This window comes from Thermobia domestica, chromosome 6, assembly GCF_964235325.1.
Source record: "Thermobia domestica chromosome 6, izTheDome1.hap1.1, whole genome shotgun sequence".
NCBI lineage: Eukaryota > Metazoa > Arthropoda > Insecta > Zygentoma > Lepismatidae > Thermobia > Thermobia domestica.
In genome coordinates, this window is record NC_137459.1 from 39,222,063 (window position 1) to 39,248,700 (window position 26,638).

Genomic DNA, 26,638 nt, shown 5'->3' on the forward strand with positions numbered 1-26,638 from the left:
GCAATATTTTCGACATAATGGATACATAGCATTTATATTAATTTCATTGAAAATTGGACACCCCTAATCTATTTCCTTCTTTGTCTACCTGCGTCGATGCTATCAACATTTCGTGCATGATACAAGCACCACACAAAGACCTTTAGACACAAGGTCGGCGTGTGTCACTAAAGGAAAAATATGTAAATAGTTTCAACATTGCTTGAAATGTCGTGATGCGGAATTTACATGTTAAAAACAGATATAGCAGTAATACACCAAGCTTCTTTGTGATTTTGAGGTGTGTGACGACAAGTTTGCTTTGCTATGATATATACAGGGTGTTTCAAAACAACACCGACAACGTTTGGGAGGTGATTCCTGACACCAAGATAAGACAAAAAGCATAGACCAACCTGGGTGCACAAATACTTCCTTTCGGAGTTATAGGCCGCCGAAGACATGAAAAAATGAAATTTGAAGGTCCATAGCTCCAAAACTATGGGACCTGATTTAGTCGGTTCAAGACTTCACTTAGGAACTAGTATGTGTTCTATCCAAATATCCAAGTTTCATAATCCTTAGATACTTCTGCAACAATTTATATAGAGGTAGTTGGAGAGTACTTCAAATTACATGCCCATAGCCTAATAACCTCTACAAAAATTGTTGCGTGAGTACCTTAGGATTATGAAACATATATTTTTGGATAATGCACATGTTTGTTCCTAAGTGAAGTCTTGAACCGACTACAGTAAGTCCCATAGTTTTGGAGGTATGGACCTTTAAAATACATTTGTTTCAAGTTTTCGGCAGTCTATAACTCCGAAAGGAAGCATTCGTGCACCCAGATTGGTCTATACCTTTTGTCTTATCTTGGTGTCAGGAATCACCTCCCAAACCTTGTCGGTTTTCTTTTGAAACACTATATATATATATATATATATATATATATATATATATATATATATATATATATATATATATATATATATATATATACAGGTGCGGCAATTAGTGAGGCAAGAGGGGCAGTGCCATATAATATTTGCCGTTGCATAAGTACGTATTGGTTGCTTGTCATCCCATGGAGTTAAGAAAACTGGGAATTTCGTTTTAATTGCCACGGAAAATGGCCCAAAAATTAACCTATTTGAGCGCAAACAATTCTAGCGTATTTTCATTTTTTCTTGCAAGTCAGCCGTTTTGAAACTAATTAAGAGAACATTTCGCAAGAAAAAAAAAGAAAGAAAAGAAAAAAAGAAGTGTCTTTCACAAGTCATTCTTTAATTCACAAAACTCGACATTTCCTAAAATGCCTTTCCTTTTTTCTAATAGTAAGGAATATTGATTAAAAAGATAGTAATAAGAAACAAATTCTACCTTTTCCATTGTTTTGCCTACACCATTTATGATATTCCTTAGTTACAAATTCGTGGTGAAAGAAAAGGTCCTACAGTATCCTATTGGTGATATATCCTTCCGTCGAATAAAGTGTTAGAAACAAGGAGGAAAACCAACATTGATATACAAATATTCAGATCATGTTTTCCCCCCACTTTTAACGCCCAATCGCCGCCACTATATAACTACCAATTTTTATAGAGGTAGTTGATGAGTACTTCAAATTATATACCCGTAGTCAAACTGCCTTTATAAAAATTGTTGCGTAAGTATCTTAGGATTCTGAAACATGTATTTTTGGATAGGCCACATATTAGTTCCTAAGTGAAGTCTTAACTCGACTATGGTATTTCCTATAGTTTTGGAGCTATGGACCATTAAAGTTCATTTTTCATGCTTTTGGCAGCCTCTAACTCCGAAAGGAAGCATTTGTGCACCCAGGTTGGTCTATACTAGTGCTGTCGAAACCGGTTTTCTCAAAAACCGAAAACGGCAAAAGTCAGAAAAATTCGACAGCACTAATATCAAGTAACGACGAGAAAACAGCAAAGAATCTTTCCCATCTTCGGCTCACAGTTGCCAGATGGAGGGAAATTTCCCTCGGCGTAGGGAAAAAATGCTCAAAATTTGCAGAGGGGAAAGAAGATATTTTTTCTTAAAATGCCTTAATGTGTATGGAAATTCTTGTTTAGTATACTTTTACAATTGGCAGAATAAAAAAAAAATAAGTTGCAGTTTCTCACAAAGAGACACGGCTATTAGGGATGCACACGAGACAAGATTTGAGGCTGTCTCGTCTCGAAAATGTGCTGTAAAAGTGATGTCTCGACTCGAAAAACGTATATTTTTCTATTGGATGAGCTGTGTCTCGACTCGAATTTTCTCAACAAAATTCTGTCTCGACTCGATTCGCGCGCATCCCTAACGGCTATCGTTATTGGGAAGTAAAAAGATACAGAATAAAATACGATCGGTGTTCCCTTTACGTATTGCAGGTGTCTGGGACTTGCGATAAGAAACCAGTGAACTCATGCAAAACCACAACATTCACATTTATCGGAGTGGCAACAAATCAACAATAAAATTGTGTATTGCGATCTAAATTGTCTTTTTTTTCTTTTTTTAAGAAAGGGAGGTGGTGTGTTTTTAACCAAAAAAAAGAGTGGCAGTACTATTTAAAAACAAGGTGAAAGAGTAATGATAATATAAAAGATAATCTAAGTGGATGAGATTTCAAATTGAATTTCATGAGTTGCAGGTGTAGTGATCTTAAATAGGGATATACTTTATTTTCTATTTAGCTTAGTGTTGTCACATTACCCGATTTTTGCGGGTACCACCCGATTTTCAGGTTCTATATTAGTCCCTCGCTTAAACGTATCTTGATCACGAAAAACCACCCGCTTTTTGGGATTGGAGAAAAATCTAAGACGACTTAGTGGATAAAGTGTTGGTATATTCAACGCAAACCGCTACACCTCTGACAATCTTAATCGCGATTGAGTTAAATTTGGACTCGCGCTCAGGCTCAGGCTGTGAGCTATCTGAACAGTGCGCGTGTGTAGGGCCATTTGCTAATAAGAGATCTGCTCTAATGCACAAGAGTTTTCTTTGTGTAGTTCATGTGTTTTTAATGTAATGTATTAGAGGTTCTATACGAATGAATATTCGTTTGTAGATGTTGTGACAAACATATTTGAATTATTCATGCCTTCATAAGCTACAAGAATGCCGAGCGACAATTTCAAGTGTAACTTAAATGACTCTTATAGAAGCGAATTTACGGCTGCAGGGAAGCAAACTGGACCCCACTTGATTTTTTTATGCATTTTGTAAATTAGACCACGAGAAACACGAATCTGAAAGAATTTTGACATTCCGAATTTCGGAACTCGAGATATTCGAACATAAAGTGACCACGGAAGTAAACCGGACCCACCTGATTTTTATATATTTCGTAAACTAGATCACAAGGAACACGATTCTGAAGGATTTTTGACATTCCGACTTCCGGAACTCGAGATATTAAAACTTCAAGTTTAATATAGATATATTCTCTATACGAAACATATTATGTCCTGTGAGATATATAAAGGTAACCAAGAAAGTTCCGTTGTTTTTTGTGGAGGTCTGTGTTCAATTGATCCTCACACTGTGAGTTGAATGCAAATGGAGAAAAGGCGAAGGTCAGATGTTGGTGTGGGTATATCCAACATTCTACCTGTTTGTGGCAGTCCAGTTACAACGTGAACTTGTGTAAGGACAGAGTGAATATGGAACCTCCACAGAGCGTCATAAGGGCGTGTATGCTGTACGAGTTCAAACTTGGGTCAAACGCCACTGCAGTGGGGCGGAAGATATCTCAGGCCTTTCGTGAGGGTGTCGTGATTACGCAGACAGTGCAAGGGTGGTTTAGAAAGTTTACGGACGGTGACAAAACACTCACGAAAGACGCACCACGTGCCGGAAGACCAACACATGTACAAAATGAAGATCTTCAGGTAGCAATTGAGGCGAACAGTGGAGAGACCTGTGAGGAAGTGCGTCTAACATTCAATGTGAGTGGAGAAACCATTCGGCAGCACCTCCATCAACTTGGGAAGCACTACAATTTGAGTCTATTAGTCCCACATGAATTAACTCCGAGCCAGAAAACTACGCGAGGAGACACCTGTGTTTCTTTGCTGTCTCGTCTGAGAAAGGAGCCATTTCTGAACAGGATGTTGACATGTGATGAGAAGCTCCACGGCGTCGTCATCATTGGTTAAAATCCCATGAGCTGTTTCCAAAACAGCTGAAACCAGCAATGCAGTAGAAAGTCCTGCTGTGTGTTTGGTAGACTGCTCGCGACATCGTGCATCGGGAACTGCTACCGGCTGGTCAGAGCAGAACATTAATGCAACTGTCTACTGTCAGCAGTTGAGCCGTGTTCAAGAAAAGCTCAAAACCCTGGAGCCAGCACTTCTCAATCGCTAAAGGGTTCTCCCGTTACGGGCTAACGCTAAGCCCCACATGGCTAGAATGACCCGGGACACCATCCTACGCCTTGGATGGGAAACACTATTGCATCCGCCATACTCCCCGGACACTGCACCACCCGACTGTCACCTGTTCCATTCCTTGGACACTCACCTTAGAGAACTCCAGTTCAACTCCGCAGTAAAGGTGCAAAATGCACTTGATACCTTCTTCGCTTCACGACAAACCAAGTTCTACCGCAAAGGAATCCATGCCCATCCCGAACGTTTCCAGAAGGTCGTTGATACTGATGGATACAATTTTTGATCTTCCAGGTACGTCTTAGGTGATATATCGATGCTTTAAGGTGATAGGTCAAAAAGCGACAGAACTTTCTTCGTTAATTTTATACATACTATGTAAAACTACTGTATAAGTTCTAGTATCTCGAGTTCGAGAAATCGGAATGTCAAAATTCCTTCAGATTCGTGTTCCTCGTGGTCTAATTTACAAAATATATGAAAATCATCTGGGGTCCAGTTTGCTTCTCTGCAGCCGAAAAGTACATTGGAAGTGTCATCAAAGAAGTAACTAAAAAAAGTGTGAAGGATCCTAGGTCAGTATTTGTAACACACAAGTTCACATCAGTATTTACGGTTTAGAACTCCCCACTTTTCTGATTATAAAATATTGCAACCTTAATTTAGCTGTGACTTGTACAACTATCGAGCTATCCCTTTCGCACAGTGCTGCATATATTACCATAATAGTCTTGGAGCAAATAAAAGAAGTTAAAACACAGACATAAATCAATACAATTGTCTCGATCGATAGATGCTTTCACAATTGTTAAAAGGTGTAATTAAATACATCAAACATTGTTTCTACTTTGAAAAGGACAAACAAGGTTTCGCTTATAAAACCGCAAAGACGGTTTCGGGCGGCTTTCACTTTCAAAAAGAGCTTTTGCGGTTTCGGTTTTGAAAACCGCATTTGCGATTTCGGTTCTGAAATGCGCCTTTTCGGTTTCGGTTTTGAAAACCGCTTTTGCGGTTTCGGTTTTGAAAACCGCCTTTTCGGTTTCGGTTTTGAAAACCGATTTTGCGGTTTAGGTTTTGAAAACCGTAAATGTCACAAAAGTTCAACAACACTAAGTTTATACTTTTCCCCTTATCTTGGTGTCAGTAATCACCTCCCAAGCGTTGTTTTGAAACACGCTGTATATACAGTGGAGGAACATCTATATGTATCAGGATCAGGAATATATATATATATATATATATATATATATGTGTGTGTGTGTGTGTGTGTGTGTGTGTATGCGTGTGTATGCTTGTGTATGCGTGTGCGTGTTGGACCATTAATCTAGAAACACCCTTTTCAATTTAAATTAATTCATAAAAATCCATTAAATTCTGCAACACCCAAATGTCCACAGGGAGACATTGTTTGACATTCTCCGCAACACCACCCGATTGACAGTGTTCCAATACAACATTAAGTTATATATTTTTTAGAGAAGTGCTTAATCAGATTAACATAGATTTCAAATCTATATGTTAAATAAAAACCTACAATACCACATTTATTCATCAGTGTTACAAACTAACGACGTTACAGTATCACAAATATCCGTAAACATCCACAGTTCGGAACCCATTACTATAACAGTAATACAAGTGAGACGAACGTATCAACGCGAACATAAATAAGTAGAAGTTGGAGCGATAAGAAATAAAGATTCTTACCTCTACTTATTTATGTTCGTTACTGTACATTAGTGTCAACTGTTCCGATATATCGTATTTGTAACAAGGAACAAAGTTACGAAGGATTGAAAATTTTACTTTTTTTGTCAAGAGAATTTATTTCAAAAAAGTTCTTGAATAAATGCCACAGATGATTTCAAATAAACGTAAACGTCATAATTCTATTTGTGAAATCATTGGGTTTACATCTTACGGTTATGCCAGGAGGCTAAAGGAGATGGTGAGGATGAGAAATGAATGAAATGGTGGAATGAAGAAAGTGGGAGGAAACGGGAGAACCCTGAAATGAAATGAAATCTGTAAGTTTTACGTCCCACGGTTATGCCGGTTAGGCTAAAGGAGACGGTGATGATGAGAGATGAGTGAAATGGTGGAATGAAGAAAGTGGAAGGAAACGGGAGAACCCCGAGAAAACCCACGAGCACGGTGTTTGTCCACCACAAAGTCCACACGGCGCGAGCTGGGATGGAACCAGGGACCCCAAGCCCCGGAGGTGAACGCTCTACCACTGAGCCACCGCGCCCCCGGGAGAATCCTGAGAAAACCCATGCACTATAAAGTCTAAGTAAACTTGGCGCGAGCTGGGATCGAACCAGCGACCTCACGCACCAAAGATGAACCATCACGGCCCCTTTTTTAATGCTATTTATGGATTTTGGAGATATAATAAACATTGGTAAAGTTTACAAGGTTGATTAAAATTATGCAATAGCGAGAACTTGTAATTACAACTGCGAAAAGCTATTGCTGCAATGTTTTTGAAACAGACAAAAGTAACATTATTTTTAAAAACAATTTCCCAAACCTACATCATTTTAAGCCGTATGGCAATCTATACACATTCTCGCTGAGAGTTCATATAGTAAAAATCCTACGTTAAAGGTGTGTGCCCATGTCTCAAATAGACTCAGTGCTGAAATTGATATTAAACTCTAAACCAACCAACTAACTATCAACCCGATTGCGGGCCCAAAAATAAGAATTATATGGATGATGCTCAATATAGTCCGTATGGCCTCTTATTCCCATTTCACACGCAGCCACTCATTTGCGCAACTGCTTGTGAAGCGTTGATTTAAATTGGAGTTTTCATACGAGGCAACCACAGTTGCTTCTACTAAAACAGTTGCTGCCACCGTCTGCTCTAGCGCAAACATCTCGAGCAACTCTCAGTATCCGCCTCTAGTGAAGAAGCATTGTCTTAAATTGAAGCTTTCGCACGGGGCAACTGCAGTGTCTGCCTCCGCACAAGGCTGCCAATGAATTTTTGTAAAGAAAATAAATAAATAAACTTAGTTGGATTACGAATTAGAGACGAAAAATGCACACTTGGTTATCGCTTAAAATTTAGCTTAATTTCCACCATATACTGGAGTTCTCGACTGTCTTAAAACAACTATAAACTGTTCCTATATTTTGGGGTAAAATGCAGTATCACTCCTGTGGTGAACGCATAAGATACTAGAAACGGATTTTGCCTGTTTCTTTATATTATTACCATCTTCAAAATTACCTTTATAGTCCTGATCTTTCTGTAACGTAAAATGTGCCCATGGGAGTTAACTAGTCGTCTATTATACTTTGTTCTTTGTATATTGGTCATCCGATTTCCGACCATCCCCATTTGCCAAATGAAGTATTTCCGGATCTATTATTATTATTATTATTATTATTATTATTATTATTATTATTATTATTATTATTATTTATTATTATTATTATTATTATTATTATTATTATTATTATTATTATTATTATTATTATTTAACCACTAAGGAGAGAAGTAAAGGAGGGAAATATGTTGTTGACAAAACCAAACATACATTAATTGGATTCTTGGTGGTTAGAATTTCGCTGCATATGCAGGAGGTCGAATTTGATTCCCGGTGGTAGGTACTTTGGTTTGAAAAATTAAATGAAATCATAATGACTCACAAGTATGCTCATTAGGATAAGAAGAGCTCATCCGTGGCTAAGTGGTTAGCGTACGTGCCTTTGGCGTGGGAGAGCCGGGTTCGATTCCCGGCGGGAGCTCATGTGGTTTGGATTCCACGTTAATCGGTAGGTCCACGTCTCATATAGCCTCGCTGCTGAACGGGACGTTAAACTCAAAATCAACTCATCAACTCACTAGGACAAGAAAGTCGATGATTAAAGCAAATGAATGGTAATGGAAGAATTGGTAGAATGAGAATGTGAGAGGAACGGACTACCCCGAGAAAACCCATGGACAGGTGTCGTCCACAACAAACTTACTTCGTCGGTGATCGAACCAGGGACTTCATGCACCAGAGATATGCGCTCTACCAGTGAGCCATCGTGCTCCGCATACCGTGGTTAGAATTAAAGTCACGGATCTATGTCTAATGTAGCTTAGTAGCCTAGGTGCTATATATTTCTTGTGTTCTGGCAACCCCGTCCTACTACAGAGAAAGAAAAAGGGTGCTGAAAGATTAAAAAACAGAAAAAGGGTAATGAAATGAAATAAAATCTTTGAGTTTTACGTCCCACGGTTATGCCGGTTAGGCTAAAGGAGACGATGATGATGAGTAATGAATGAAATGATGGAATGAAGAAAGTGGGAGGAAACGGGAGAACCCCGAGAAAACCCACGCACACGGTGTTTGCCCACCACAAAGTTCACTTGGCGGGGCTGGGATCGAACCCGGGACCCCAAGCACCAGAGGTGAACGCTCTACCACTGAGCCACCGCGGCCCCCAAACAGAAAAAGGGTGTCGTTGTCTGCTATCAGTTGCTTGGTTTATATTTCCGTTGATACTAGTGGCGCAACTCAGTAGCGCAAGTCAGTTGCTGCATATGAAAGGGCTATTATGAAAAACACACTGAAGCAGGAAATAATCCTTAATTGTTGTTTCAAAGAAATAACGTTTTACGTTGTTTACAAAATATTTCTTTTGGTTATTTTTTCATCAAGAGCTTTCCATTAAGAGGTTGTATAAGTACATATTAGGGGTACAAACCCTGCAGGGGGATGAACTCGTCTAGATCCTTTGGGCTTCATATTTGTATAAACTGCTCGAAACGAATATGGTTTGCATGCACGAATTTAATGATTAATGACTTTTTATTAATGATGTTCTCTTTTCAAAGACAGAAGCTAGAAAGGAAAAAATACATTGGCGTGTTCTCACTTGAGTCTTTCTTTTGGACAATGACCTTGTAAGATCAATGCTTATAAAATAGTAAGAAAAACCACTGTTGACTGTTGCGGGTATGGGATAGGAAATGCTACTGAGAGGGAGAAAATTTACAATCCGTAAGAAGGCCTTTATTTTCTTATGTTCAAAACGAATTAATCATAAAGAAAGAAACAGAGAGAGAGAGAGAGAGAAAGAAAGAAAGAAAGAAAGAAAGAGAGAGAGAGGGGAGACTCGCTTCAATAGTAACATGTTCGTGTTTGAATAAGTACCTTGAGCTGTCTTTGAACCAAGAAGATCTCCTGGTCTCGATTTCAGCTTTCAAGTTTCAGGAGTAAATCGATCCGAGTTTAATACAGATAAAAGCAATGTGCCATTCTATCTACAAGCAAAAACTCACAGGAGACAATACTCTCCTCCATTGTTGTTACTTTTAGAAAGCATTTAATTAATCAAATGCTTCGAAAAAGGTAACTTTTATTTGAACGAACCAGTAAGAGCTAGAATAGGATGCAACAATAACATTTATGTATATTTAGTTTTAGAGCAACTAGGACAATAGTCCGGTACCTTATGATAACAAATGTTGTGGCCAGACTTGTTTATACTTGTTTTATTTACGTTGTTAAAGATATAATAAGTGAGGAAGCCATAGTAGATCAAGGTGACCAGAACTTTTACTTTCAAAAACGGGACGCATACGAATCGGCGACGGGGAGGGGGGGGGGTTGACTTCACATTGCATTTTGGGACTCAGCAGTGTTTTCAATTTACAAAATACACAAGTAAGAATGATAACACAGCGTTTCTAACTTAGGTACTACCCAACAATACTTTTATCTACTTCAACACTCAGAATTCCCACTCAATCCCAATTTGAACCACAGAACACTCAATTCTCATTTGAATATTCAGAGGTTCTAGGCACGGCTGAACCTTCCCAATGAGTGTTGGTACGGAAGAGTGTAGAATTAGCATTGACCATTTATATTTTGAATAATAATTACGGGACACCTGGGTCATGTTTGCTTAAAAACGGGACCTTTAGGCGTCCAGTTTGAGAATCGGAAAAAACGGGACAACGGTTGAAAATAAGGGACTGTCCCGGCTAAAACGGGACGTCTGGTCACCTTGTAGTAGATTGAAGTGTATTTTTAACTTCTGCCAAATGAATGATAAGTATTAAGGACATATAAAGTTTAAAAGGAATAAAAATAATTTAATTTATTGAAATAATTATCGTGGTATATTTTGGTGGATACTAAAGTAATCTTAGATGAACTGAGGCTTCAAAATTTAATTGTATATGTGTATTATAAGAGGATAAATATATAGACGAGTGAAACTGCAAGGGAAGTTCAACACAGATATGGTCTACCAGCATTGCTGCTTCGTGTCAATTTAGAAGAGAAGGCTTGCACAAAGAAAACAGTACTTAACCCGGGAGAACTCACACTATTTTTGTAACGCGACAACTCGCACCGGTCTTTTAGACCGATTCCAATAAAAAATATTATATATATATATATATATATATATATATATATATATATATATATATATATATATATATATATTCTCCCCTCTCTTAAACTGCACCGTCAAAGTGAAAGTCACAATCATACTGACTTTTATTTATATGTGTATAGATTACATGCCATGTAATATGCTGTAGTATCCCAAGATTCATTGTGTAAAATAATCAACATCAAATTAGAAAGAACAAGCGATAGGTTTTCTTACCAGCAGAAACACGCAGTTCTCATTTAAGCGCGTTTTTTTCAACCTTAAGTTGTTTCAAAAATTGTATTTTACCTGTAAATGCTGATTCAGGTTGTTGGGATCCCGGTTTTCCATGTCCATCACAGTATTTCCCATAGAGAAGTATTTGACAAATTGTTCCTACAAGAGATCAGGAAAAAACTAATTAAAATTACAATACAAATTAAAAGTTAAAATTTTCAATATAATCTAAACTTAAGTGGTAAAACACAGAATTTTTGAGTAACAATGTCTCTGCAAAACTACGGAGATCTGAGTATTCCAACAAAATAATTATAACATAACTTAGTCAAAGCTAAATCATGATACCTCCAAAATTTTGTTTCGTATGGGTCAAAATTGTGATGAATTTATACTAGGTTATCATAAAATAAGTATCGTTGTTCAGAGAACTCTGGAGACATAACCACTGGACAGAATGCAACCCAACTTGGTAGGAATATATTTAGGAACATGCAGAAGCGATTGGTATAGAAAATAAAGTTAGTTCCAATTTTCACCACCAGAGGTAATTGTGGCGCTGTGCAACACCAAGTAAATGCAGCGTGGAACGACACTAGTGGTGCTAAATAATAAGAAAGGCTGTAATTACCTCTCCTTGTGGGTCTCGTGGTATTGATTTCAAATGCTATTTATACCCCGTGGTCAGTGACGAATTTACGACGGGAGGGGGGCTTTTGAGCTGAAGCGTCTCTTTACAATTCTTGAATATCTTACAAAAACGAACTTAAATGTTAGTGTTTGTGTACTCATAAACTGCAAGCTCCTCCCAAACTTTCAGGAAAAGATTAATGTCAAATCTCGCCTCGGAAGACAAATGATATTATTGATATTCAATGAAAGAAAGGCCGTAATTATGTCCTCCGTTCCACGCGTGGCATTTATTTGTACTCCTATTAATAACCTCGTTGTGTAGTGATGTGTTATGGGCGATGATGGTGATGTAGGGTTCTGCCCAAAGGCGAGTCTTTCACGTGAAAGTCCCTGGGCAAGGAAAATCCATGGTGACTAATACAGTATGAGATGATGATGACGTTCTAAGGACGGGACCTACAGGTTAACATGGGATCCCACTCACGTCTGTATTCACCGAAAATCGAAGCCGGAACCCCTTGATCAGTGCTTAAAGTGAGCCGGTTATGCATCCGAAAGTTCGAAAATCGGCCGGTATGGCATACCGGTAAAAATCACTGATTTAAATTGTAATTTATTTCCAGAAAAGAAAATATTTTACTCATAGAAATGAGTACGATGTTAGCATCGAGTCAACAAATATGATTGTACTATCAAATACTTCCTTCTGCTGCTGCTATCACACTATTCAATAGCAGAATTTGTGCTCTTGATTTTTTTCAACATTTGGGCAAGCAATCCACTCCCCTCAAAAAATTTTAACTACCGTACCACCCGCCTAAAATGTTTAACCTGGATCCTCCTTTGTCATTGACAGGACTCTTCTTTAAATTCAAAAGGATTATTTTCACATTGTCTGGACTTCTGTGTTTACAATTACCAGGTTGTTCCAAAAGCTCTGCACCATACATGAAGGAAAAAGAAACATGAATATCAGAAACAAACTTTTACTCAGGAAAATGACCTTCACCCATGTTTGGGACAACAGTTCAATCTGATGGCGATACCAGTTGGAAGGTTTAGAATTGAAAAACTCGCGACAGGCAGCTGCGCTTCATCATTTGAATTGAATAGCCGACCACACAAGAAATGAGAGAGAGAGAGAGAGAGAGAGAGGGAGAGAGAGAAAGCAAAACAATAATCTGAGGGTGCAACATCTGGACTATAGACAGGATAAGGTAACAACTCAAACACGTCAAGTTCAGCCAGGGTGTTGGTCACATTTAGAGACCGATGACTCAGAGCATTGTCAATTTGCAGCAATAAGCTCTTCCTCTTGTTAATGCCGGATATTTCTTGTTCAGAATGACATATACTCGGCGTAATTGTTCAGAATACAGTTCACCTGTTACAGCACGATCCTCTGGAACAAACTCAAAATGAATTATCCCGTCAATACACCACCAAACACACAGCATGAACTTTTTCCCATATCTGTCTTGTTTCACATTGTCCAGGGCTTCCTGTCCTCTTTTCGCCCACTGTTTACGTGTGTGAGGGTTTTATCTCCTGTCACAATCCTCCACCAGAAACAAAGATCACGCGGATTTTTTAAAACAAATTCTAGCAAATTGCCACTTCGAGCTGGGCCTGCTCCTCTGTCAGCTCATGAGGACTTTGTCGGGGCAGTTTATTGACGTAATGCATGGCATGCAATTGACGGTTTCCTGTCGATTTGGATGTCTAAACTACTCTTGCTAACACACACGTACTCGATTGTGGTTCAGCACTCACAGCATCTTGCAGATGGCCGTTAATATCCATCGGAGATCTACTCTTATGGGGCTTGTCTGCGAGGCTTAAATCACCTGAAGTAAATTTTGTGAACCAACGGGTAGCTGTCGATCGATCCAGTATTCCTTTGTTCTGCTCTGTTCTGCTGTCAGTGTTATAAACGACAAAGACTGCCGTACAAAAAGCGCTACATTTCCTTGTCTGTCCGATTTGGGTGATTTTAGGATAAGTTGTAGCTGAGAATCCCTGGTAAATTGTTTATATAATGCCAACTCCTTATGTCCAATCCTGTGACCTTCAGATGTCACCAAAAGTCAAACCGTACAAGAAGTATTGCATTTCCTCGTCTGTCCGACTTGGGTGATTTTTGGATATGTTTTAGATGAGGACCCCCGGTCAATTGTTTACATGGAGCCAACTCCCTATGACCAACCTTGTGACCTCCAGAGGTCACCAAAAGTCACATCGTTACGTGGACTATCCTGATTTGCCGTAGCCCAGTATAACACACAACTATTTTTTGTATGCCAAGTTTGAACCAATTCTACCAACACCCGTTGTGTGACCTTTGGTGATCTCTGGGGAGCACATGGTTGGTCATAGGGAGTTGACCCTATATAAACAATTTCCTGGGAGGTCCTCAGCTACAACATATCCAAAAAACACCCAAATAGGACTGACGAGGAAATGTAATGCTTTTTGTACGGTGTCCTTTCCTTCGCTACAGCTTTTGCAGTTAGTTCGTTTTTCCATAAAAATCGTAGCACAGCTCAAGTTGAAATTTAGTACTCATGTTGCACATTTGGCTTTACAGAAACGCTCGCTACACACGCAGTACTTGCCTTCACTTGATCCACGAACCTGTCCTCTATGCACGGCCACAGTTTTCACTGGTGGCGTCACCTATCCTTCCAAAGTTTTACCTCATGCAGGTCAGTGTGTTGATGGTGCAGGACTTCCGGGACAGTCTGGTTAGAGGTCTGCAAGGGCTCGGGCCGTGAATTTTTAAATATACAACCATATTTCTTGCGCCTAACTTTGTAAATATACTGTACAACGACGTATATTGCACCATTCTTTCTGGAGAACTTTCAAAGCACAACTGGAAAATTAAACCTCCAATTGCTGTAAATAAAAATACAATTTCGCGTTAATTAGAATAATTACTAAGTCTCTGTAATTCGGGCTCATTTGATTTTCACACAAGCTCTGGCCTAAATGCTAAAACATATTTCGGACACGGGTCGGGCCTCACATTGTAAAATCACAGGCCGGGCTCGGGCTAAAATTTCAGGCCCGTATAAGAAAATTAGTGTTGACCACGAGACAAAACAAGACCAGAAGAAGCTTTTGAAAATGGAAATGAAATTGGAAAAAAATCATTAAATACTAGTGGATTACAATACAATACAATACAATACAATACAATGAAATAAAACGGAAAACAATATTCATTGAATACTAGGCTGATGATAATGGGGAGTAAAACATTTACATATTAGTCCTCACTCAATCACTCATTCTCTTTCTATAGATTTTCACGTCAAAAATGGTGCAAAAATGTCAGGAGTAGAAATACTTTTTAGGGTTCTGTCAAAATTACTGCTCTAAGTGGTCATATTTGTTCCATACCGTCACCTCATCTGATGTCACTTTAAGCACTGCCCTTGATCACAACGCAAAGAATGCGGTAAGAAATAAGAAGCAAATACCAGATCACCATAAATTCTCTTCTGGCACATAGTGTCGTTTTCCTTCCACGATGCACTTAATTAACATTGTATAGCGCCACAATTACCTCTGGTGGAGAAAATTGAAACTAATTTTATTTTCTACATCAGTCGCTTCTGCATGTTCCTAAATATACTCCTACCAAGTTTGGTTGCATTCTGTTAAATGGTTACGTCTCCAGAGTTCTCTGAATAGCGATACTTACTTTATGATAACCTGGTATTATTCGTTCCATTTCAGACACGTAACTTGTCAGAGAAAACATTTTAGGGAAAAATACTACAATGGGTCTACCCAAAACATTTGATTTGCTCCGTGCTATTCTGTGTTTGAACAGACAGGTTGCACTGTGTGAATACTTGCATTTAAAACTATAGGTGTCTTTTTACTGATAGGATCCACACTGGACACACTTTGTATCTGAATGGATAGTGGTGTTAGCTTTATCGTTTGATGTACACAGGGTGCAAAAGTGAATCGGGCTGTGGCAAGACTAAATATAGGTAACTGTTACTTCAGCAGTTTCAGGCCGTGTAACGTGGGTTCCTGTCATCACGGCATGGCGCGTCCCCAGGTTGCGGATCGAGGAGAATGCCTCTAGATATAGAGGTTAGCTGCGAATATACTGAATAAGCAGTCGCGGACAGCAGACTAGGAGTGGTCTTCCAACTTGGGGGTTTGGGTAAGGCTAACAACCTCATCCTGTAAAAAAAAAAAAAAAAAGCACTTGTTCAGAAATATTCACAAAAGCCTCGGACAAGGACTGATAACTTGGCACGACATCAGCAAAAGAAAATGCACATGAGGTTTGGAACATGGAATATTAGGAGTCTTTATAGGGCAGGCGCGTTAAAATCCGTAACGAGTGAGTTAGAGAAATACAGGGTGGACCTAGTAGGAGTTCAGGAAGTTAGGTGGGAAGGAAATGGATCTGTGAATTCCGGAAATTTTACGTTCCTTTACGGGGAAGGAAATAAAAATCGCCAGTTAGGAACAGAGTTTTTCGTTCATAAACGTATATTACCAGCCATTAAACGGGTTGAATTTGGTACTGACAGACTTTCTTTTATTACTCTTAAGGGACGGTGGTGTGATATTATTGTTTTAAATGTACTCCCATGCTAAAAAAGAATTGCGTGTATACTGTAACTCAAGATTTTTCGCATTTATTCAATTTTCCTTACGTTTATGGGTAAAATTCAGTTATTAGTATGTGGAGATAATAGAAAGCAATCCATCTAAGGAGATATTTCCAAAAAATATAATAAAATAATAAAAATATAAGCAAAAAACAAAATTATGCTCGGTTTTGTGTATACTGGCAACGATGATTTCTAGGGATTTTTTTCAGTAACAGATCACAATTGCGGAGGGAATTCAGTAGGGGAATCGAGAAGTTGGATCAAGGAACTCGATAGTGGACTAAAATGTTGCATTTATTGGTTAAAACCTAGTATGTAGATTGCCTGCCAAATATAAATTAGTTTCTGCAACTAAGATGTCGTACGAAAATATAGAATTAAACAGAAAAACTCTTATCTTAAGGTTCGAAGCGATACGCACCATGGTTATGAAGATTATTTCTTAAAAAAAAAAAGAGCCAACACAATGTAGCCTCCGTGGTTAGGTGGATAGAGTGGCGGAGTCGTAGTTATTTTATTATTTTGACACCACATCGAATCCCATCCCATCCTTTTTTTTTTTTTTTTTACAAAACATTATAGGAAGTGTATAATTTTGATGTTAATAAGAACCGAAACAATATAATAAGGAAATAATTTATTGGTAGTATCCTTTAATCGACGTATTTATTCAGTATTAGAATACGTGTACTATTGGAAGCAGTTATTGTTTTCAGTTTATAGTCTTGTATGTTACTTCCCGTTCTTGAACAGCAGACAACTCACTTCGGGTTTGTGTGTCAGGAAGAACATACGCGACCTTGAAAATCTGTGCAGTCTTACCCCTTGTTACATCGACCTGATGTTAAATGATCGTTTATGTGTGTGTGTGTGTGTGTGCTTGTTTTTTCCTTTTTAGAGTATTGACTTTCTCTCTCTTTTTTTTCATATCCACAAGTGCAAGAATGCTTTCGTTGAACGTAACTAAATTATACAGATCTATGTATACGGAACACGAATCTTTCCAAATATAGAATGAATATGAACGATAATCATACCATATTTCTACATTATATAGTAGCGTGAAAAACTGATATTAAAATGATATAACAAACAGGCATAAGCTTTTTTTCTAGCATGGCAACACATTAAACGTAACTCATTAAATTTTGGGAATTACAAATTATCACCTTACGTGTCGTTGTATTCCTATTCTTTTTCACGTTCAAGCGACCAAAGAAGAAACTGTAGTAATAGTGATAAAAATCGAATTCGAGATTTCAATGAATTCAAGTTTCACGCCCCCACATATCGAAAAAGTGATTTTGATGTCTGTCCATCTGTTCGTTTGTTGGTTCGTCACGCTTTTACATGCATTCAAATAGAGGCCATACTGTTCGACGTATCTGGACCTAAGTCTAGACATGAAGTTTTTATAACACTTTATCGTTTCGAATTCTATATTCTCCGACACCTAAAAATAAGGGTAGTTTACTGAAGGATGAAAATTTAAAATAATTAAATTGTTTCAAAAATAGCTGTAAAGATTTTGCTTATTTTTTTTTACAAATATAGTTTGAATCATTGCTCTGAAAAAAATACATAAGGTGTAATTTACTGTATGGGATGCGTTTTTTCGAGCAATTTTCTCAATCACATTCCGTGGAAGAATCGTTCATAATAATAAATAAAATAAACTCGACAAATATTCTTGTAAATAATAGGTCAAAGTTTGCGTCACACTGTTCATTTTGCTGGGCACGCCAGTGTGCCACGTTATCCGGTTGTGGCACACTGGAATATAGGGTATGGCTTTCTAATTTTTTCCAACTATTTTAACTGCTTCAATTGAAATGAATTTATAATAATAAGAGAGTGAATTTAGTCTTCTTACCCTTCGATTTAGAAATAAGGTCCGCTAGAATTGTATATATAAAAAATAATAATACTCAGAATTTTATAGAGTAGTTTGTTTTATTCGAAATGACATACTTCCTGCAACTGTTTGGGTTGGAATTATTTGAAATCAAATCTTTAAGTTTTACGACCCCCGCTTATACCGGCTAGGCTAAAGGACACGGTGATGATGAGAAATGAATGCAATGGTGGAATGAAAAAGTGGGAGAAAACGGGAGAACCCCGAGAAAACCCATGCACATGGTGTTTCTCCACCACAAAATTCACTTGGTGCGAGCTGGGGTCGAACCAAGGATCCCATGCACCAAAGGTGAACGCTTTATCACTGAGCCACCGCGGCCCCTCTGAAATTATTAATAGGAGAGAGTGACTACTTTTATGAAAACTTGATATCGAACACATTTGTTTAAAAATACCAGCTTTTTGTGAAATATTGCTTAATATTCAGGAAAACCTAAGTCAATAATAAAATAATAATAATAAAATAATAATACTAATAACTATTATTATTATTATTATTATTATTATTATTATTATTATTATTATTATTATTATTATCTTAAATTAAAAACTCTCTGGACCTAGTGCATTGGCACAATTCCACGAATTAAAAAGAATGTGTTTACTTTTCATATAAGTGTAGAAGGACTTAATCCCTGTTGCTTTCAATATAAAAAGAAAGTGTCCAACTGTCAAATGATATGCTACATAAAATGCTCTATACAACATAATGTAGTATAGAGCCATCATTCCAGGTTGTCTAAAGAACACTTTCGTTTTAGCAAGAAAGGAAGAAAATAGAAAATACTGAGTTTTAACCTAGTAGAAAGTTTGCAGATTTAAGGGAAAATGCACAGAGTTGTTGGATATAAAATGTAGTTCGGATTAATGGAGTAAGACACCGTAAATATTTTATTGTTTGAAATATACTGGGAGTGACCAAGCCATTACATATGGAAATATCGAAAGAGATACGTTAATGGTGTTATTTGCAAACTTTTTTAGAAATGAAAAAAATAAGGAAATCTCTAAAACTCTGACATCACAGATCCAAATTGACTGACAGTTAAGTAAAACTGCTAAATCTGAGTAAAGCAAAAAAAAAAAAAAAAGTATTAATGACCTGTGTTAGTTTCAGACATATCATTCTCATATCAAAACTACGATAGAAGTAAATTATGAATAAAGGTGAATTCACAGTTCTGGAATACCAACAAATGATTTTGCTAGATGTAACTTTTCAGAAAACTTTTTTATAAGGCTTTAGATTTATTATTATTATTTTTTTTTGTTTGTTTGTTTATTAGCTTCCCCATGCCGTAAACGTCGCCAACTCCTAGTGGCTCACTTGCCGGTAAATGGCGATCGTCGATATAGCGACGCGTCGAAGGATTGCCGCTAGCGTGCCACTAGTGGCAGGGATTCGTCGAGTCGAAGCAGATATCTAGAATCGGGGGTATTGAAGTTACCACAACGTAAGAACGAGGACTTCATTTTGGTCCGCGCTCGTTTGATTTGTCACGGAGAATCGTAAAGGGACCAACATGAACTATCGCCAGTCATGTGCATGCGGTTATTATTATATATTATTTTTCCCTGACGAATTGTTATTATAAGGACAATATTTGAGCTCCGGGGGTCAAGAGTAACTCCTGCCTTTACATCATGAAGTGAAAAATCTAGAGGTGGGTGCGTATAATTGTATGAATTTAGTTGGCAACTGTCGCCGATCACTAGCAAGTGAATATGAAAGAACTATGAAAAAAGTAAATAGACGCTTGCAATTTTGTTATAAAATTACATGACGAGTGCATTTGATTTGATTCCGAACAGTTGTCTTCAAATATACACGGTTAAAGAAGCACTCTGATTAGAAATATTAAAAAGACTTCAACGATTTATCACTCTACAAGCTGTGTCTTCATAATCGCCTCCGTGACGAATTCGGAAGAACACGCAATTAGTAACCCTAAGGTTGATGGTTCACGCCCAGCTCAGGGCATTTTCGTTTTATTTTTTTAAAAATGTTTTTAGACTCATCTTGATGCAAAGAAATTACGCATATCGGCGATTTAACGTATTTTAGGGGAATAATTTTGTGTTTCTTTGGCGTTCCGTCGCTTCTCTGCCGGTGGTGGTATAATTTTCAAAACGGAAGTGGGACCAATTTTTGGCTGCGGGACCGCCAATTTTTGGGGACATGTCACTAGTTGCCTATCGGTGGTCCACCGACGCTTACGGCATGGGATTGTCCCCTCACGAGTGAGGCAGATTGTAATCGACCAAGAGTGTTTTGGAAAAATGGGAAACATCTTCCGACTTCGACTTCTGAATAATCCGTTTAGGATCAAGTCGAATCAAGGCTGCGCCACGGGAAGGTAGAACAAGTGAGGCAATCGTTCCAAGCACTACGCTCGACAGCTTCCGTCTCATTCACGACTTAGACTCTTCAGGAAAAGTAACAAGTTTATTACTTGTCATTTATTCTTTGAGTCAAAGTATTTTGCAATAAACCATCGTTTTGTAAGATATTTTTACGATTGTATACTATTAATTTCGAAAATTGTACTCATAATATAATTTCCCATCATGGATTTGAAAAAATCAAAGTTGGAACAAAGAAAGATCTCCGATCCACATGTCTCTTCATGTTTGATATGGAAGTCTCATCTTCATTATTGACCCTTAATTTATTTTAGTCCTAGGCAACGCGAATCGACGGTATGGCTCTAAGTGAAAACATTCATTTAGATGGTTAAGTAATCAGGAAATTCCTGCTGTTATTTCACGAAACACAACAGATCTTGAAGGAAAAAAAAAAAACAATTTTGCTTACCAGGAGGAGGGAGTAAATCATCTGCTTACGTTTGCTTAACTAGGAAGAAGGCAAGGGCGCCGATCCTGGGGGGCCGGGCCCGCTCAAAGCTCATGTAGGCCTCCTTTGTATTTATGAATATACAATATTTGGCATTATTTGAGTGTAATTTGTCTTAAAATCTTCATATATATATCTCTTCTGCATTTGAATGCCCCCCCCCCCATTTACAGAGAAATTGGCGTTCTTGGAAGATCTAGTGAAATGAATAAAAATGTGATAACGTAATACTTGAACAACTCTATCTAATGGAGGAAAGTAAATTAGTATTCAACACTTCTTTCAGTTTTAAGCATTTCAAAGATTCTCGTAATTTAGTAGCGTCCCGGATTTGCATTTTTGAAGTACGGGAACTTTATCTATACCTTAACGTGGGAATCGGTTTCGGACCATGCACTTAAGCCGCTTTGCCATAAGAGGCACAAGAAGTTTTTCTTTAGATTTCCTTAGGAATATTGCGAATGGTATAACTTTTTAAAAATATGTTTAAAAAAGAATACACATCGACATAATAAGATGATAATCTGATACCTAGGAAATATATTGAATTGATTTTAATTTGTTCTCACGCTTCCAAAACAGTACTTATGCTTTTTTTATTCCAGCCTTTTAATATAAGCATTTCAGACTATTGTCTGTTCTAGGACGATACAATTCTAGTTCATGTATATGCTAGCTTTGGAAATACAGTAGAGTTTCGCTTATCCGACATAAACAGGCAGGCGGAACGCTGGATAATATGGATGTGTTAAGAAAAGACCTATTAAAAGTAAAACTTATGATATAATTTTACATATTACGCATCTAATAATAATGTTTTATAACAAATAACTGCACTGCACTGAATCAGGGACGTATCCAGCGTGAGGGCCTGAGAGCTGTCTCTCTCCGAAACTCAAGCACTTTTTAATAAACTTGCCTTTACCCTTTTGAGGTTCTTTTATATCAGTTTACTAGTAGTCAGTGTCCAAACTTTGGGCAATGTGCTGTTGTCTTGTTATAATTCTAAGAACATACCATGATGCCATTATGCCAGGTCAGGTGGAATTAAAGAACAGTCTTAAATAGGATTAACATTTCGTTTCCGTTCTGTTTTTAACTTTAATATATTAGAACGATACACTCCATGTCTTCTTGCTATTTTTGTTATATGATATACGTAGCAGACAGTTTTCTTTAGTTACATTTCTCTCGAAAATATGTTTCATTTTGTTTGTGCTATAATGCAGTTTCCAAAATAAACCGGTTTATAAATGAAAAGTAGGAAAAAGTTTAAGAGAGGTACAGAACTGTTGCATTATTATTATTATTATTATTATTATTATTATTATTATTATTATTATTATTATTGATATTTAAAAACATTAGAATTACGTGCTTACGAGGATTCGTGTTGGGCCCCCTCCGAATAGAAAACCTGGATACGTGTCTGCACTGAATGATAGATGTATGAGTCAAGGTGTAGACGGGCGCGCTAGGCGATAGACTCCACAGCATGAAAAATAGATTAAGACCACAACTTGGAGATCTTCTTGCCGATTGGTGCTATTTGCCATGATATATCGGATTATATGGTATGTGGAACAAAGGATGGTCGGATAAGCGAGACCATGGTGTATTGGTGTTTCACGCACCTAAACCTGTAAAATGTTTGTATAAACGATTATCTTTCACTCCCTAGCTAAATTTGTGGGTATGATCACACACCTTGCCTCATAAAGTATAGTCCTATAAAGAAAAATATATTTTTTTTAGCTAAAACCTAAAGAAAAGCCAACTCCACTTTTTCTTTTTCTTTTTTTTTAATAATGGCAAACTAGTCCACTTCATCACGATAAATCACGTTTGGTACTAAGATGTCTTTTTATGTCCGTATATATCCTTCACACTTCGTTGGAGACAAAATTGTTTTGTTCCCCAAGAAAACAGGATGAGAGAAACTATACAACAACATGAATAGGAAACAATAGCTATTAACAATAGTTTTCTAATCCTGGATAAATACGTCATTACAGCAAAATATCAGTAAGTTGTCCTTATTATATTGCTTCGGTTCTTATTAACATGAAAATTATAATGTTTTGTAAAAAAAAATGGGATGGGATGGGATGGGATGGGATTCGATGTGGTGTCAAAATAATAAAATAACTACGACTCCGCCACTCTACCCACCTAACCACGGAGGCTACGTTGTGTTGGCTCTTTTTTTTAAAAGAAATAATCTTCATAACCATGGTGCGTATCGCTTCGAACCTTAAGATAAGAGTTTTTCTGTTTAATTCTATATTTTCGTACATCTTAGTTACAGAAGCTAATTTATATTTGGAAGGCAATCTACACACTAGGTTTTAACCAATAAATGCAACATTTTAGTCCACTATCGAGTTCCTTGATCCAACTTCTCGATTCCCCTACTGAATTCCCTCCGCAATTGTGATCTGTTACTGAAAAAATCCCTAGAAATCATCGTTGCCAGTATACACAAAACCGAGCATAATTTTGTTTTTTGCTTATATTTTTATTATTTTATTATATTTTTTGGAAATATCTCCTTAGATGGATTGCTTTCTATTATCTCCACATACTAATAACTGAATTTTACCCATAAACGTAAGGAAAATTGAATAAATGCGAAAAATCTTGAGTTACAGTATACGCGCAATTTTTTTTGCGCATGGGAGTACATGTCCCAACTGAAGATAAGGATGACGATATAAAAGACAGTTTTTACGAAGAAGTGGAACGGATATTTGACCAACTCCCGCGATACCATATGGAAATTCTATTAGGGGATTTCAATGCGAAGGTAGGACGAGAGGATATTTTCAAACCGATTATAGGGAACGAAAGTCTGCATAAGGAAAGTAATGACAACGGTGTTAGACTCGTGAACTTTGCAACATCCAAAAACCTAATCGTGAAGAGTACAAAATTCCCACATCGCGACGTTCATAAATACACTTGGACATCACCAGACGGGAAAACACAATCAAATTGATCACGTTTTAGTAGATAGAAGAAGGCAATCTAGCATAATTGATGTCCGGTCGTTTAGAGGGGCTGATTGTGACACTGGCCACTACCTGGTAGCAGCGATAATACGAGAACGGTTATCGTTGAATAAAGGTAGTATTCATTGTCCGAAAACGGAGAGATTCAATTTAAAGAAATTAGAAGAGAGCCAGGTAAGAGAGAACTACCAGATTGAAGTTTCGAATAGATTCTCGGCTTTAGAAGATTCGGAGTGCACTAGTGTTGAGGATACCTGGACTGAAATTAGAGATAGCATTAAAATTTCAGCAAAAGAAAAATTGGGACACGCGGAAATACGTAGGAACAAACCATGGTTCGACCAGGAATGCATAAAACTAGCAGAGAAGAGAAAACAGGAAAAATTACGCTGGCTACAAAATCCGAATGAAATGACTACACAAAATTTTACAGATATCAGGCGGAAAACTTCCAAAACTTTTAGAACAAAGAAAGGCGATTTTCTGAAAGTTAAAATTAAGGAACTTGAAGATAATAGTAAAATTAAAAACATCCGGGACATGTATAAGGGAATCAACGAATTTAAGAAAGGCTATCAACCTCGTGCTTATATATTAAAGAAATCTGACGGTTCAGTTCTCACTGACACGGATAGCATCTTAAATAGATGGAAAGATTTCTTTGACGATTTACATAACACGCAACCAAAAACTAGTGTGCGTGGAGAAAAGGAGATACACACCGCAGAACCGTATATTCCAGAACCCAACCGAATAGAAGTAGGAACCGCTATAAAGAAATTAAAGAAACACAAATCTCCGGGTGTAGATGAAATTCCGGTTGAGTTAATTTTAGCTGGAGGCGAAAAATTGTGGAACAAGATACACAAACTCATTCTCCTTATCTGGAACAAGGAAGAATTGCCACAAGAGTGGAAGGAATCAATCATTGTTCCAATTCACAAGAAAGGTGACAAAACTGACTAATAATTATCGAGGCATTTCTCTTCTGTCAACATCCTATAAAATACTTTCAAATATTCCATTAGCAAGATTGACCCCATACGCAGATGAAATTATTGGAGATTATCAGTGCGGATTTAGACGAAATCGATCAACTATCGACCAAATATTTACCATTCGCCAAATACTCGAAAAAAAAGTGGGAATACAATACCCCGGTACATCAACTATTTATTGATTTTAGAAAGGCGTACGACTCGGTTAGGAGAGAAACATTACACATCGTTCTTACAGAACTTGGAATACCGAGAAAGCTAATTAGATTAATTAAGATATGTTTAAATGAATCCCAAAGTTAAGTCCAGGTAGGAAAATTTTTGTCCACGAGCTTTCACGTCGAAAATGGCCTGAAACAAGGAGATGCGTTGTCGCCATTATTATTTAACTTCGTGCTGGAATACGCTATAAGGAAAATCAAAGATAGCAACCAGGGCCTAGAGTTGAACGGTATTCACCAGGTTATGGCATATGCTGATGATGTAAATTTAATAGGGGGTGATAGGAGAACAATAGAAAGAAATGCAGAGATCTTATTAAACGCTTGCAGGGACATGGGTTTGAAAGTAAATGCAGAGAAATCTAAATACATGGAAGTGCGTCGGAACCGGAATCCAGCAAATTATGCATGCGTTAAGATATTAAATAATACTTTTGATAAAGTGGATAGTTTCAAATATCTAGGATCAATATTAACAGAGGAAAATCATATTCACGGAGAAATTAAATGTCGACTAAAAGCAGGGAATTCGTGTTACTATTCGGTTCAAAATCTCTTGTCGTCGCGAATTCTGTCGAGGAATTTGAAGCTTAAAATATACAAAAAGATAATCATGCCTGTTGTTCTGTATGGTTGCGAAACATGGTCACTTACTCTGAGGGAAGAAGATAGACTGAAAGTATTTGAGAACAAAATCCTGAGACGAATATTCATACCTAAGAGGAACGGGAATGGAGAATGACGGAAACTTCATAACGAGGAACTACATAATTTATATGGTTTACCCAACATTGTTAGAGTCGTCAAGTCTAGGAGGCTTAGGTGGGCGGGTCATGTAGCTAGAATGGAAGAAAGTAGAAGCGCTTTCAAAGTCTTGACTGGAAGACCAATCGGAAAACGACCATTAGAAAGACCTAGGCGCAGATGGGAGGACAATATTAAGATGGATCTCGCAGAGATAGGAATACAAAGTAGAAACTGGATACAGTTAGCTAAGGATAGAAGTCAGTGGAGAGCTTTTGTGAACGCGGCATTGAACATCCGGGTTCCATAGGCCATAGAGTTAGTTAGTTAGCAGTTTCAGGTCTTTACTGCCATTTTACAGCCCTTACATTACCATTTAGTTGCATTGAAATCATGAAACGATGTACAATGAGCATTCTCTGCAAAAGCGTATTACAAAAACAACAATGGTTAGTGTCCGCGTAGAATGTTGATGTTACGTACATTTTAAAGACATCCTCCACGTATTGTTCCGGTAAAGTCTGTGCATGCCACCTAAACATGGATTGAAAACTTTCTACACTGAATTTGGTAGTGTAGATTATGTACTACGGGTCAACATT

The 26,638-nt window shown here is 37.5% G+C and overlaps 1 protein-coding gene across 2 annotated transcripts in view; it reads right to left on the minus strand.

The window, feature by feature from the left end:
* LOC145687953 (caveolin-1-like) overlaps window positions 1-26,638 on the minus strand; it is a 255,610-nt gene that overhangs the window by 56,598 nt on the left and 172,374 nt on the right. For both annotated transcript variants that reach the window (XM_081761552.1, XM_081761551.1), the window contains one exon: window positions 11,085-11,171. In XM_081761552.1, coding sequence (XP_081617678.1) covers window positions 11,085-11,171 — 87 coding nt within the window. The remainder of the gene's footprint in view (window positions 1-11,084; window positions 11,172-26,638) is intronic.